A 16,410-nucleotide genomic window follows, 5' to 3' on the forward strand; every position below is an offset into this window, starting at 1 on the left:
CACACCTAAGACGCAGCTAAACTGCAATATGAATCTAGTCTCGCACATATCATTCATGGGCAATGAAAAGTGCTCAAGTTCTCACCTGACATAATTGGGCAAATTGAAATTTTTGGGGAAATCCCCAATCTGGAGATATTTAGCTATAGGTTACCTGTTCATCTAATTCATTATCACTTAATAAGTGCACTTTGAGAGATTGTTCTATTTTTTTCTGCCCCCCTCCGCTGACATTAGGCCCCACCCTCCCCCTTCACAAATGCATACCTACCACGATCCAGCACTAGGGACTTTCCACATTTGTGGACATCTAGCATCGAACTCCTTTCACTGCTCGCTGTGTCTGCACATTAGTATAGTAATTACAAACTGAACATTTGAAGATAAATATGTACAGGCTGGCTTTTATTATTGCTTTTATATTCATTTGTGTCTTATACATATCATGAAAACACTTGCCTATTATACATTTTATCAAGTCATTTGTATTTCTCCTGACAATAGAAATGTTAAACCAATTATGTAAAAGCACTGTTTTACTAGTAGACTTTTTTTTTTTTTTTTTACTTGTTTCCCTGGTTTTGTCAGTTCTAAATGGATTCACATAAGTGTCTGTAGCATGTACGTGAATCTGGGGCCATTTACTCCACTTGAATGATATGCAAAATTGTTCTTGTTAAAACTTGGCACAAGACTTTGTGAATTCCTTTTACTTGTATTTCATGATTATATATGTGCAGAAATACTTATGAAGAATTTATATATTCCCTGTCATTCCCTTTACTCACTTTACCTTTTTTTTATTATTTAGAGTGGACAAAAGCAGCTGTAAAAACCATAAATGTTAAATTTATGGTGTAAAAGTGTAAAAACCATAAATGTTAAAATGTCAACACCCTTCCAAAAGCCATGCCAGACCGTTATGCCATAAAGGGGTCTGGTATGGATTTTAAGGAGGGACCCCTAAAGGTGCCCATACACCTGCCAATTTATCATACGATAATCGCGGGTAATCCCGCAACCGTACCATAATAGGCAGGTGTATGGAAGGCGTGCAACCGTTTTTACTGTAGGTCGGACTTCTTTTGTCTCCCGCGCAGGCTGGAAAACCCGCCGAGAATCGTACAATTGTCGGCGGGTTAGTGGTGTTCTTGGGAGACAAATACCGAACGGGCTGGTGTGCGCAAGCACACACTGCCCACTCAGCATTGCAGTCATCGGAAGCCCATCCCTCAGCGGCGCGGGCATGCGATGATCGCAAGTATGATCTGCCTGTCCAAGATGGGCAGATTGTACGAGATTTTAATTACCTTACAACCATCGCAAGACTAAAGTCGTGCAATGGTTGTAAATTGTATGGCCAGCTTAACAACGAAACTATCTCCTAGATGGATCCCACCCTCCACTGATTAGCATCGTTGTCATGGTGATAGCGGCCAGCCTGCCTACCTGCACGATGGAAAGCCATAATGCTGTGTTAAAATTGTAAGGCACTGAGGAAACTGAAAGACACCCTGGTTAAGAAAGGCTGGACTAGAGTAGGGAAAGGCTATCAATCCTGTCATTGTTTTTTTGTTGTCGGTGTCCTCCTTAGGGGGATTTTCCTCTTCTGATTGCCCCGGTGACCATTGTCCCTGGAACTGCAAAAATCTTAAGTTTTTGCTGGAACATAAAAAGAGGCCAAATCTTCCAATGGATCACTTGTTACAGTTGTATAACAGGAATTCCCATACGTTGGTGAGATTATCCTTTGATTCTTGTCGCTTAGACAAGTAGGAAGCGAGATACATTTTTCCTAAGGGACACAGATTGCAAATGAATACCCACCAGCGGGTTTATGCCTTCCCTATTGTATCTTGTTACCTAAGTGACTGTATTTCATGATTTCAACTACTTTTTAAAAAGGTACTCCATTTTTATTTGGACCAGTGCAAGAGGCTGGTGTGTGCTATAGATAATAATATCTACTAAGTCAAATTAAGGGAAAACTGTGTTAATAAAAAAATTGCAGACTGCAATTTGGGACCTTCTGAGAAAGCTAGTTACCTGGCTGTCAATCTGATGCAGAATGTTTAAGCCCTCATTCACAGTCGAAACGGCCGGCAACTACAGCTCTGTGCTGCGTGCACGGTCGTATCGGGCAGCTCCCGGGAAGGACAGGTGCTGCGTGTGATTAGGATGCAGACAGAATCCACCCTGTCACAGACGTGCAGGGCGGGTGAGTGTAGGGTGGTGTACGGCCACGTAGTTCCATAGAGAAGGACAGGGGCTGCGTACTAATCGCAAGCAGCACCTGTCCTTCCCAGGAGCTGCCCAATACGGCCGTGCACGCAGCACAGAGCTGTATGTGCTGGCCGTTCTAGTGTGAATGAGGACTTCTACTTTCTAATCCCAGGACCAAGCATGCAGATTCTGATGTCACTTCCTGTATACTTATTCCAGATCAGTAACTCTAAAGCCAAGGATAGCCAAGAATAAATATTTTCAAAAGGAGATCAGACATGCAGGCCCACATATACCCTTCAGTAAAATGTTACCTTTAAAATCACTGCAGTACATTTTTTTGCAGAGCAGGAGCTGAGAATTTTGTAATTGCCAATCTAAATATTCCATTGGGAGTGGATATTACATTGGAAAAATTGGAACACCTGTCTTGTACGTTAGGGAATAAGAAGTTCCAAGACAGATTTTAGCTGCCTCGCCCCTTTAATTGCTTAATAATAGAGTAATAAGAAATGCATAGAATGAAAAAAAACTGTTCAGGGACATCCGAGCCTGGGCCAGTGTATTCTGCATATGAAAGTTGAATGTTTGTTCTTGCATTATGTGCAATTAGTGTCACATAATTCACTTCTAACCCCAGTTCTTTAAAACACATTACCTTATCAGGCTTTCAAAGTTAATATGACAGATGAAGATATGCATGAAACGTCTGACTATCTCTCAATTACTTCTATGGAAGCTAAGCAGTAAAAGATAAGGGGGATAAAGAGTTTGCCAAGAGTAGTCACAAGACTTTCTGTAGGTTCAAGGCTAGTACATAACAACTTTTTTGTAAAAAAAAAAAAAACATTTAGAAAGGCACTCAAACTGATGGAAAACAAAATGTGTATTAATTTTTTTTGCAATGAAGCATGACCTCAGCAGAGAGCAAACTGTCCCACTCTGCACCATGTTGGCAGGGCAGACTTTTCTGTTCAGGTTGTGGGTGCTTCATTTTAAAGAAAACTAACTGTAAAGGTGCCCATAGTCCTTCGATTTTCATTTGTAAATTGTCCACAAATGGTGTTTCGAACTATAATCGATCAGTTGATGGGACACCAACGATTTTAATTACTGTACTCCTGGCTGAATTTCCTCGATCGGTCAGACTGGAAAACTTTTTCTGAATCGTACAACAATCGATGGACTAGTGGCGTTTTCGTACGAAAAAAGATTGCGGCAAGAACACTGGACATGCGCAAACAAAAATCTGTTCCGCCGATCAACGAAATCCGGTGAGTTAGTATGGCTAATGAACGTTTATCAATATCGACATTGGTCTGTACATGATGGGCTATTTGAGCTAGAATCGAACAAGGGTTCTTAGCAGCAACGAAAATTTCTGATCAAAAATCTATGTGTATGGCCAGCTTTAGAATTGGCACACCGTATTGATTTTTGATGCACCTGGAATATATTTAGGTAATTCAAACTGAAATTTCTATTGGTCTTTAATTAAATAACTGAATTATCTGCAGTTAAATGTGCCTCCTGTGCAGCACCATTCTCTCTACTGGAATGACCAAACTCTGTTAATACGCCGATCAGCCATAACCGTATATGGCCACTGGCAGGTGAAGTAAATAACATTGATTTTCTCATTTTAATGGCACTTGGGAAGTAGGTGGGATATATTACGCTGCAAGTCAACATTTTGTCTATGAAGTTGATGTGTTGGAAGCAGAAAAAAATGGACAAGTGTGTAAGAATTTGAACGACTTTGACAAGGGCCAAATTGTGATGGCTAGATCACTGGGTCAGAGTAACTCCATAACTGCAGCTCTTGTGAGATGTTCCTAGTCTGCAGTGGCCATGACCATCCAAAAGTGGTCCAAGGAAGAGAAACTAGTAAAAAACCAAAACGTGAATTTTTTTTAATTTTCATTTTTTTAATCAATTTATTTTACCTAACTTTATCGCTATCACACAGGAGCTAACAAGCCCCTGTGTGAAAGCATTTGCAGGTGACAGAATCTCTATTGACCCTGTCACCTCCAGGACAGGAATTCTAGCACAGCGCTGTGCTGGAACTTCTGTGACAGGTGAGAGGGGAAGACTGCTCTCCCCTCTCACTGTTTACACGGAGTGGCAGGGTTAATTTTAACCCTGCTGCTCTGCTCCCAGCATTGGCAGCCTGTGAGGAGAGAGACTTGGCAGCAGGGGGAAGACGGAGCCAGCGAGGAGAGAGGTAGGCGCGTAGGGGGAGGATCACTTGTAAACAAGCGGCTTCCTCACACTACATTTAGCCCTGCTTTCCCAAAACAGGGCTAAATTTTGAAAACAACTTACTGTCCAGCCCCCGGAACTGTATGTTCTGGGCGTCGGGGGGGATTCCACACCGCTGCCGCCCCTCTGCTCCCTGCAACTCTGAGGCCAGGCCTCGGTGGCCTTGTGGGGAATCCGGCCCTGTTCAAGATATGTGCCAAAGAAAAAGCGACCCCCAGGTGGGTGTAGTTGGATTGATCAACGCTGCATTTACAAGTTGAAATAGTCTAGTTTTCCCACTAAAATAATTAATGAGTGACTGCAGTCTTGCATCTCCCTACCTCTCTAAGTTCCTCTTACATTTCAGGGTTAAAAAATGTAAAACATAGTTTGCCTTGTTTAGCCTCTAACAATTGGCTATGGATGAGAATGCAGGGAATTCTTGGGCAAGATATTCTGGGATTTGCAACCATCATTCACTTCAGTTAAGTAGCAGCAAATAAAGAAATTGCACTGTATTATATAACTGCCTTTTCCTTGTATTACACTCTCGGTGTGAAATGGACAATATACATTTGCCTTTTTGTTAATAACCCCCTTGATCTGGATAGTTTCATGCATGCATTGGAAATATATATTCATAGATGTATTCCTTATTTTAATTCATTTTGTAACTTTGGTATTTCTTTGTATGGTATTTCTGATTTCTGCAGTTTCCTTGTTGCAAGACACAGAAACTTCCCATTCCTATGTAATACTTTCATGATTCATTTGGGTGTGCCATAGTTTCTATTTATTTTAACCATAAGATATAAAACCGTGAACAATCAGCCAAGTGATGGGGACTTTTATACCCAGTCCCAAATACCCTTATCCATTTTCTTCTTCTCTTCTTATATCAAAGGGTTTCTAGCACAAGGATGTGGTTTTGCATTAAACAAATTAACATGACCATAAAATATTACCAAAATTTTTGGCACAGGTATCTGTAGTCCTATTATCAAGTTTTACCCCAAAGTTGCACATTATTGGCCTGCATATCTGTACTGTTGCAAAATGACACATATACAGGATGGGGTAGCTTTGTTGCTTGTTTTATGTACATGTATATTCTGAAAGATTTGTTGTAATTTTTGTTTGTACTCAAAAAGTAACATGTGTTGTCAATGGTAGATTTTATAGTATAACTTCAATCATAGATCTTAAAATAAACTCTTCATAAGAGAAATATGGAATGAATTGCTGCTTACTACCTCTGACCCTTTCAACAAAACCCAGTGATGCCAGCCTTAGGATTGGGGAGAATCAAAATGTTTTCTTCCCAAATGGGTCAGATTTTTACAAGTCCTTTTATTCTACAAATATTCAAAACTGGTTACAAATTGGAGTTTTAATACATACACTCCTGAAACGTTCCTAGTGACAAACCTGGCACAAGAGGAACAGAAAAGGGTGTCCATGAAAGAAGTAATATAGGACTAGCTTTATCAATAGGTGATTATGTAAGTAACTCAGTCTCAATGGGGTTTAAAGTGATTCTAAATCTTAAAAATGAATTCAAGTACCTTAACTTAACAAAATTGTAGCTTACATGTGCATCACTTGGCTGTAAATCCTCAAATCCTCTCTGAATTTGTATTCACTGTCCTTCTGGAGGGTGGCTTTTTTTCATTCCCTGTGTGTCTTGTAAAGAAGCCACCACTCCCAAGATCGCTCTTGTGATAGACTATAATTTAAATACAAATGAGTAAACTAAAACATGAGATTGTAGTCCATTGCAGGAGTGAGCTTGGAGCAGTAGCTACTTTACAACACACACGGGGACCATGAGGAACAAACATAGCCACTCAGATTTAACTCCTGAGTTTTAAGTGTCACTTTAAGCTATAACTCCCATGTTTGTCTAAGGACCGTTGGGGAAATATTGGATGATTTTAAACCTGAAAACGTCCAACAATTCCATCAAATACATGAAATTCACGATAAGAAACTTGCTCAGAAGACCAGCGTTATGTGTAGGAGACTGCATGCTGCAAGGTAAGATGTTTCATACTTTGCAGCATCCCTTCACCCATAACATGCAGCTTTTTAATGATAATGTATACACCCAGTGCAATTCGTAAATTATCATTCAGAATTTTTCATAAACATCAATAATATATCAATATTCAATTTTTTTCCCTGGAGTTTGGCATTTATTTATAATGGCCGACTGATGCAATGAGTGCATTTTTTTTTTTTTTTTTTAAACCTGAATTGTCTTTTGGGTTCTGGTTCCTCTGAACGTAGAAACCAGTAGGAAACATGAGCATGGTATCCACCTGAGAAACCTATACTCTTGAGAAACAAGTCTGTCTTGAAAGCTGTAGCTATTCTTGTATACAATTGTAGTCTAAAAGAAAGGGGTCATTTTTGTGTTTTTACACTGTCTGATAATATAGCTCTCTTTTCCTGAATGGACAACTAGCTAGCTCTGTTGTTCTAGCTAAACTCATGTGCATGGTAAAACAAATGAAAGGAACTCAAAGCTCCATATCCTGCTATTAATCAATGTTTACCTTTTTGTTGTAAATCTTTGTACTTTCACCTTTGTTCAGTTCTCAGAATATGCTAGTGCTTTAGATAAGATAATTCTAATCTTGGATTTTGCAATCAATTTTTGAACGGAAAAAAGTAATATTTTCACTGTTCAATCTTTCATAAACCTTGAACAAAATTGAATCTATGAACATTTTATCCCAAATGATAAGCTGTCTCGAATATATGACAGAGCTTGATGCAGTGAAATATTTTGTTCAGAAGGAATGTCATTCAGGTAGTGGACAGACTTAAGGTGACCAATTGACAGCAAATATCTCCCTAAAAGTGAAATGTGGGGCGATAAGTTCCCATAACTTGAGAATCATTGGAGCACTGGGACCACCATTTTTGCCCAGTACACCAGTTACTCTACTTTTTCATTCTTCTACATAGAGTGATGTATTGGGTCTGCTCACTGAAATATTTTTTTTTTCTTTAAAGTTGTAATATAAATGACCCAATTGCCACAAGTTTGCCATCAGAAGCATTGCTTATTATTTGTATTACCTTTTTTTTATGTCCACTCCTAGGCATATTCAACCAGTTAGTATAGATCCTATGCGGTCAAAGGTGCCCCAGTTAACTAAAAAATGAAAGTAAGTATGCTGCACTGTAAGTGACAAAGTGGTCACAGATGTAAGAAAGGTACATGCGCTATAACACCTGGATGAAGCTTCAGATGAAAGCCCCCCCCCCCATGGCTGTGAGGGAGGGAAGTCTAAAAGTCCAGAGGTCCAGTTGTCATCACTAAAAGAATCAAACCATCAATATGTCCTGACCTCCTAACCTTTAACATGACCCAAACATTTAACCCTCCCCACACCCAAGCATTAAAACAACTTCACCTCAAGAAATTGACTTAACTCCCCATAAAAAAGTTACCCTTAATCTAAACATGAAACATATTCATTAACATGTGCTTAACCGTAATAACTCTAACCTTAACTTGTTCCTGTTAGTCTGTTAATTGTTAACGTCATCCAAGCTAGGAAAATTACCCCCAGCCAAAGATTAAACAGCTAGCACTCTTAAAATTACACTAAACTCAGGAGCTAAATCTTAAAAATGCATTCAAGTACCCTAACTATAACCAAAATGTAGATTTGTGTATCGCTGGGCTGTAGATCCTCAAATAATCTTTGAATTGTTGCAGACACTGTCCTTCTGTCTGGAGGGTGGCTACTTTGGTTCCCCATGGTCCCTGTGTGTGTGTGTTGTAAAGTAGCCACCACTCCAAGCTCGTTCCTGTGATGGACTACAATCTTAATCCAAATTAGTAAACTAAATATGAGATCGTAGTCATCACAGGTGTGAGCTTTGAGCGGTGGCTACTTTAGAACACATAGGGACCATGGGATACAAAAGTAGCCATCTTCCAGAAGGAAGGACAGTGTCAGTACAAGTTCAGAGATGATTTGAGGATCTACAGCTGAGTGCTACACAAATAAATTACATTTTTGTTAACAGTTAGGGTACCTGAATGCATTTTTTAAGATTTGACTCCTGAGTTAAATCTTAATGTATCTAGGTAACCTACCTTATTGGCCAAAGTGCCCCCCTCTGAATCCTTATAGGCTCCCCACCAAGATTTTACAGCCTGATATCCAGGTTTCCAGTAAGAACCTCCCAACACATTAAGCCATCATGTCAAGACAAATGTATTCTGATATCGCATTTACCTTATCATTGCCTATATATGTTTCCCCATTGCATATTTTAACAAAACTATAAACATTCTTAACTCTCTACTGGAGCAGTTTATACTGATGCTAGGTTCTCGGCACTAATTTATTTTGAAATGGGACAGCTGGCATTAGGCAGGGAGGCTTCAAGATAAGCAAGTATGCAGCAGACTTGAGATTAATGTTAAGGCTTGGTTGGGGTAGGTCAGGTGTAAAAGGTTTGCCCAGGTGTTAAGTAGTGAAGTTAAGTGTTAGTGGTGAAGGGATTAAACTATATCTAAAGCCAAACATGTTTTCCTTTTTGGATTGAGTGGAGAAAGGTTAAAAATCACTGTTCATTTATTTTGCCATCTTGCCATTTTTCTCATTCAGGAGATTTCCTTTTGTCTCCTGTCCTGCAGAAAAAAAAAAGTTAGTGAGAGAATATCTTTACAATGTGAGGGAAATCCCCTTTTAGCCAGCTGTCAAGGGAACAGGAGTCCTCATTGGCATATTTACCCTCCTAATCCTGTTCTGGTGGCAACTCAAAATTTTGCATTTACCCTGACTTTCATTTGTAGTGACCTTGGTAATCAGGACAATTAGATAGAATACAGTAAATGTCCCTAATGGGGACAGAGAGATATATTTGCCCTCAATGCTACCTGCACCAAGCTCCTGGCGATGAAAACAATTGTTCCAAAAAATATATACAGAACTATTCCTCTAAAATACAGCACCTTTTTTGGGATGTATTTTCTATAAATCTTTCTGTATACTTGTCTGTATACATTCTCTACCAGCCAGAATGGAGTCTGATAGAGAAAGTATGTGCTTATGCTGGAACAGGAAGTATGATCTCATTGGCCTATTTGTTTCTCCAAGCATTTACAAACAAATACTGATAAATTCTAAGGTGACATTAATAGGCCTCCATGCTTTTTGATTACTGTTGACCATATCTGTTAGACAATATTTATTGTGCAGCCTGGAGACAGCCCTGGCTACAATTACTGTTGAAATAATTCTCCTATGAGGAAACCTCAAGTATCTGTCGGGGCTTTGCTCCTCAGCTAGCTGGCCTGTATCCGCCTGATTAATATACAATCACCAGTAATTGATCAGTGAAACGAGAGACTGGCACAGACTGCCTCTAGTGTCCTGTGACATCTGTGGAATCCAATTATTTGTTCAGATTCAAATTTACTGTTCAATTATTACAGGTTATGCAAAGAGCACAGAGCCCTTTTTTATTTGGTTACATGTACTCCCTGAAATAACCTATTTTTTAAATATTAGTTTTCTCATATGTCTGGACTCTGTTTAATATTGTAATTGGTCTATAGCAAGCCTGATTTACAATCATAAATGTTTTTAGAAGTATTGTAAATTTATCGCAGGTTCCCCCCCCCCCCCCCCCATTTTAGGTTTTTATTTATGTACATTTGGGCTGTTCAATATGAATCTGTACATTGCAGTTCATATTATGGGGGTTATTCACTAAAGAGCCGAAGGATGTAGCTGAACTTTACGCTAATCCTCCCGGATCGCTTCAGCTGCAATAACCCTTTGGTTCAGCCGAACTGAAGGGCTGCTGTAGGCACTATTCTCAGTAGCGAGTAAAGGAGCCAAAGCACACAGTCAAGCCGAATGCATTTCCTTCAGCTCGGCAAAGCCGGTTGGGGAAAATGGTCCGCCGAAGCAGACCAAATCCCCTTTTAAGTTGTCAAAAAAAAAACGCGTTCGGTTCCTCTCCACAATTCCCGTTCTGGTAGGGATGTTAGGGGGGAACCCCCAATGTAAAAAAAAAAGAAAAAAGTGGGGTCCCCCCTAAAATCCCATACCAGACCCTTAATCCGAACAGCAGCCTGGCAGAGCAGGAAAGGGGGGATAAGTGAGTGCCCACCCTGCACCATACAAGACCACATGCCCTCCACATTGGGAGGGTGCTTTTCCAGGAGAGACCCTGGGAAAAGCACCTTGTCCCCATGCCGATGAGGACGAGGGCCTCTTCCCCACAACCCTGGCCCGGTGGTTGTGGGGGTCTGTGGACAGGGGGGGTCATCTGCATCTAGGTGCCCAGTTTCATACAGTGGGCACCCAGATTGCTACTATTGTTACTTTTTTCTTGACTATTTTGTTGAATTTGTTGAAAAATCCCTTTTTTTATTTATTTTTAAAAACAACTTTTTAAACATGTCCAACTGCTGATGCCTGTCAGTTTTTAAAGATTATTGCCTGATCCAGCCAACAAAAGACAGACGAAGCAATCGTTACCTTAGGCCAATGATAAACATTGTTACATTAAATAAACTGCCAGAGCCTTATTTGCAGAATTTGTTGCAGGTAATTTCAGCAGATTTGACGTGTTCATGTACCATTTTTGCTTTAACTATCTCAAATTTGGAACCATTGCACAAATGCTTGCAGACAGAAGCATCAGACAGTCACCACTGTTTCTCACACACAAGTGATTGGCTTGCCTCTTGCATTAGAGGCCAGAGTGTACAGGTAGCAATACACTCAATCAGTATAATCCTTGTAGTAACCCCATTCAGGTCTATTAGGCTGGTAAGGCTTTCACCACCTACTCCTCTAACAAAGTAAACAGATGGGTGAAAGTATGATTTACCGAAAGGTCCTAGGTGAATACAAAAATCTTTACAGTAACATACAATGGGATATTTTTAAGCTAAACGACAGTGAAAGGACTTCACACATTTATGGTTAATATGAGAATTTCTGTTTTTGAAGTTTATTAAGTTGTTTAAATTTCTTATTCAATTTTCAACTTCTGTATAGATCCTGCTACACCTTCCATTCTAATAAAAGAATAGCCTTTCCAGCTGAAACAGTAGAAATTCTATTCCTATATTAAAAACATATGGTTTTCTTAGCTGTGTTGGACAGCAGATTTTTTTAATGCTTGTTGTTGTTTTTTTTATACAGTCTTTTTTATGTGAAATTTTAACAGGGTAATTAATTGCTTAAATTCTGTTGCAGAAACAGTTAAAGGATGAAGCAAAGAAAGCCATCAGTCATCTTCAACTCCGCACCATCAAGCAAGGAGACATGGTAATAATAACAGACATGCCTTTTCATTATTGTTATATGTGCTACATTACATGTATGATCATTGTCCAAAAAATAACCCCATTTTGTTGGACAATGTAGGCCATAATTCTCTTATGGTTCGATCTTTTTTTTATTACCATTCTTGCATAACCATGTATATACATAATTCTGTGTTGAAACAACCTGGATGGCCTGTTTTAAAGCTCAAGCCCAGTCACGAAAATCTACATTTAAATATAATCCCAAATCGCCACAAAGAATAGAACTCTCTCTACTATTTTAATAGTGGTTACATCATCACTGTGCTGTGCAGAGGACAAAGTTGTTGGATGGACCCACAGGGTCCTCCTGCTACAGGCTGCCTGTAGAAAACTATGGGAGGGGGCAGATACAAGACCAGTCACCCTGCACAAGGTGAGAGCAGCAGTTCAAATGAAGCTTATTCCCAGGGGCAAAGTGGATTACTGCACAGATCTGCAAGAAATGCTCGATGGACACCCAGCTTCAAAAAACATCACTCTCCTATTTAGGCAATATTTTTAGACAATATTTTCTTATGCCAGAGTTCAGTTTTAACAAGCAGACCTGGTTGGTTTTCTAGCCAACATAGACAGTGGCCTAGGATGACAGGGGTGGCAAACGGCCACCCACATATCATGTTTTTTTACTCGGTAACATATTCCCAAGTATAATAATCCAGACTGTCACCTGTCAGAGCAATGTTGCTGGGTCGTCTTTGTTGCTGTCCCTGCATTGTACATATATATTGGTGGAAGAATTGAATGTGTACTGTATTTTACCTTTCACCCATCTCTGGCTCCATACACCTAGAACTAGTACACCTTACGTAGGTGTTACAGGGCAAGGGGTTAGGGGTAAGTTGGGGAAGGGTAGAGATAACCACCAGAATGCCAACGAAATACACAGATTGCATGCATACATACATGCATGCATGCATACATACATACATACATACATACATACATACATACATACATACAGTATATGGGAGCTATTTAAACTGCCAAAGAATTAGAATTTCTGTCCATGCACTTCTGAGATTTACACAGCTTTGCCAGACAGCACAGCCTTTTCTGGCAGGGCATGATCCCTGATTTTGTCTGCTGCAGTTAAGTAACACAGTTCTTGCCCCTTTCTCCAACCTGGGACTGGACATTGAAAGTAGACGCAGTAGACTGTAGAGCTCTCTGTCACTCTATTAGCATGTTAATGCATGAGCACTGAAGCAAAAATGAATGGCTCTCGGCACGTCCCTTCACACTCCCAGTATCTGTGCTGTTGTATAGGGGGATTGCCAGTGACCAAATCAAATTCAGGTACTTGCACTGCTTGCATTTGGAAAATGTAATCGTGAATTAATGAATGCAGAACTGCACAAATGTTTCTTAAATCAACTTGGAGTTCAGCTTTGATGATGCTGATAGTTACTTGTTGGATTAAAGGAAATCTGTCATCTAAGAAATATAGAAACTGCCATTTCTGACCCCTCCTTCTATGCTGGTTGCCCGGCTGTCCTACAGGGCTGCTTACGTGAATACTTTGAGTTACTGGCTTATAACAAGCAGATAAAGACTACTGATTTTCCTCTGACACTTCTGATCTTCCTTCTAGTTCCAGGCTCACTGACAGTGAGAAGGTTTTGAAGCCAGTAGGTCAGCATAAGGCTAGGTTCACATCTGGGCGATCCGTGCACAAAACCGCGTGGATTGCTGGGCGGTCACGGAGTCGCCCACCACAGCCGATCGCGGTGCCATTATTTTTTAATGGCACCACAGTCGCACTGGGTGGATCGCGTGGTTTCCCATGCGGTTTTAACACTAAAGCCGCGTGTCACAGCAAGATAAATGTACCTTTTTTCAGTGATAGCCGCATGAAATCAATGCGGCAGCGCGGCAACTGCTGTGTGCATTAGCACACGATTGCGCGGTCCCGGGATGCGCGTCCCGGGTATTGCTCAGATCTAAACCTAGCCTCAAAGCAAGGCAACTGGCATTTTCAGAAGGCTGAGGTTTTTTTGGAGAGGCTTGTTTCAGATATTATATGTGCAGAAAATTGCACACTGTGCTATCAAGGCTGCAAATCAATCACTCTTCTGCCATTCCGAAGCACTTCAGAGTAAATAATTACCTTCTAATTATCTTTGACATCACAACAGCTAAGGAGTTTTGTAACCCAAGTAATTACCTACAGTTCAGTGGATTAAAGTGGTTTAGCCACTTCTGAGCAGTTAAATTGGACGGAGGATATGACACTAATCTCTTACAATATCCTCATTATTAGAGCTAATGCAGCTTCACCCTTACCCTGTTCTAGTATGGTTTACTACATGTCCTCATGCTCTGGGCAAGCAGTGAATTAGAGAAATGGGTCCTAATGTGTGGGACATTCCCTCAGTGTAGGTTTGACACTGCAAGGGCCTCGGTTTCCTGTGCACAACTGCCTTGTGTAGTAATACACATCAGTGATATGTGGGTGCTCCCCCACCCCATATATTTAGGATGTAACCCTTGTTTACTCTAGGGATATATATTACTCCTAATGATAACTAGACTCACTAAGCCAATCCTCTTCTCTGGTTGTGTCGCCTCCTCTTTTGCTGAGGACCTCATTAAAATGCAGGACCAGCGGCCACCACTGTTCCTACATTCCATGTGACAACTTTGAGGTTCTGCCCACGTTTTGTGGTGAGAAGAAAAAAGACTGCAGCAGTGGTTGCCACCAAGACCAGTGGTGGGCAACTCTGGCCCTTCAGCTGTTGTGAAACTACAAGTCCCATGAGGCATTGCAAGACAGTTATAGGCATGACTCCCAGAGGCATGTTGGGTGTTGTAGTTAAAGCACAGCTGGAGGGCCAGATTTGCCCACCCCTGCACTAGACCAAGGAATGAGGTAAGTATTACACACAAATATATCCCCTTCATTCAATAACAGCTTAGCATCTGCCTGTGGAAGTTGTGCCTGTGGCTACAATGCCTCCATAGGATTTTTAGTTGTATCCCTAGACTAAGCAAGCATTATACCCTGAACATATGAGAGGGGGAAGAGTCACCAACATGACATTTTTTTTTTTTATAAAGGTGCTGGAAGTTTTAGCTATAACCACTGCAAGTCTTTCAGCTGCTTACCCCATATAGGCCTAACAATTCTCATATTTCAGATATGAGACGATTGATTCAGATTTCTTTTATATTTTATATATTTTTTAATGCATAAAAGTTAACACAAAAAAAAACGTTCATTCAGTGATTAAAAGAACTATTGATGCTGTAGATACGAAGTACAAATATGTCCCTGTAACTTGCTCCCTCTCACAGTCTAAAATGTTTCTTTTCATGGCATGGTATTTTTTTACAAATTAAGGAAGAACTTTTAAAAATGTAGAAACATTGTTTTATGACTCCGAAGAAGGGAAATTAATAAAACAAATGCAACAAAAATTAGAACATATTTTAAGAATTGAGAACTTTTATGGAGAGAAGGGGATGAAGGAGTTAATTTGGCATAATCGGGAGTTAAGTTTCCATTTCTGATGATAATAATACAAAATGTTGTTATTATTATTCAGGATTTATATAGCGCCAACAATTTGTTCAGTGCTTTACAAAATAGCGGCGATAGTACAGTTACAATACAATTTATAATACAGTTTCATAACAATAGGGTTGGGAGGGGCAAGTGATACAAAAGGTAATAGTTGTTTGGATTGAGTTATTGGAGAAAGTAAAAGGCAGTTATGTTGAGATGAGGTAGGCTTCCATGAAGAGATGGGTTTTTAAGGACCGCCTAAAGGTGGGCAGCTTAGGAGATAGGCAGACAGAATGGGGTTCAGACAGACAGAAAAGGAGTTCCAGAGGATGGGGACACTCTGGAGAAGTCCTGGAGGCAAGCGTGGGAGGAGGCAATTGGAGCGCTAGAGAGCAGGAGGTCTTGAGAGGACTGTTTGGGTGATATTTTGAGATGAGGTCAGTGATGTAGGTTGGGGCGGAGTTGTAGATTGCTTTGTATGTTGTTTGTTAGTATTTTGAATTTTATTAGTTGGGCAAATTGGAGCCACTGCAGGCTTGTATTTAAAGTGACTGTCTAAAAAAAAAAAAAAGCTACTTATACTAGTTGCTTTCAAAAAGCGTACATAAAACCCTAATCTATTTCAGTATGTTTGGCATCCTGACTCAAAGAGGCCGAAGCTCAGCCTGCAACAGGAAGTTGTCAGGATCTCCTGATAAAGTTTTCAACTGAATGACAAAAAATATGATTTGCTTAGAAGTTCTGTATACAGTGAGACATGGTGCTATCATACTGAAAACTAGATTGTTACAGGTTTACACACATATTCATAGTTTAACACATACCGGCAGGAGAGTTTTTTTCATTGTATTTTAATTGGCCTGGAATTCGGATTTAAAGGAGGGGTACTGCGAGTGCAAAATATACTCTTCCCAATGGCCAGGGTGGGAACACTGCAGCTGTCACACGCTTGCTCTATAGATCGAGAACTGAGTGATCACAAACCGATGATCGCTCAGCTCACGGCTTCTCCCTGCAGAGAGCGACGACTGACAGTGGGATTTCCCCTCACTGTTTCTCCAGTGTTCATTGGAGGGACAGA

At 40.3% G+C, this 16,410-nt stretch overlaps 1 protein-coding gene across 2 annotated transcripts in view; it reads left to right on the plus strand.

Moving 5' to 3' along the window:
* The window catches only part of RNF128 (ring finger protein 128, E3 ubiquitin protein ligase), a 59,686-nt gene that overhangs the window by 26,153 nt on the left and 17,123 nt on the right, over positions 1 to 16,410 (plus strand). For both annotated transcript variants that reach the window (XM_018558484.1, XM_018558485.1), the window contains exon 3: positions 11,712 to 11,783. In XM_018558484.1, coding sequence (XP_018413986.1) covers positions 11,712 to 11,783 — 72 coding nt within the window. The remainder of the gene's footprint in view (positions 1 to 11,711; positions 11,784 to 16,410) is intronic.

The sequence above is a fragment of the Nanorana parkeri genome, unplaced genomic scaffold (assembly GCF_000935625.1).
Source record: "Nanorana parkeri isolate BGI_ZX_2015 unplaced genomic scaffold, ASM93562v1 scaffold342, whole genome shotgun sequence".
In the NCBI taxonomy this organism is placed as follows: domain Eukaryota; kingdom Metazoa; phylum Chordata; class Amphibia; order Anura; family Dicroglossidae; genus Nanorana; species Nanorana parkeri.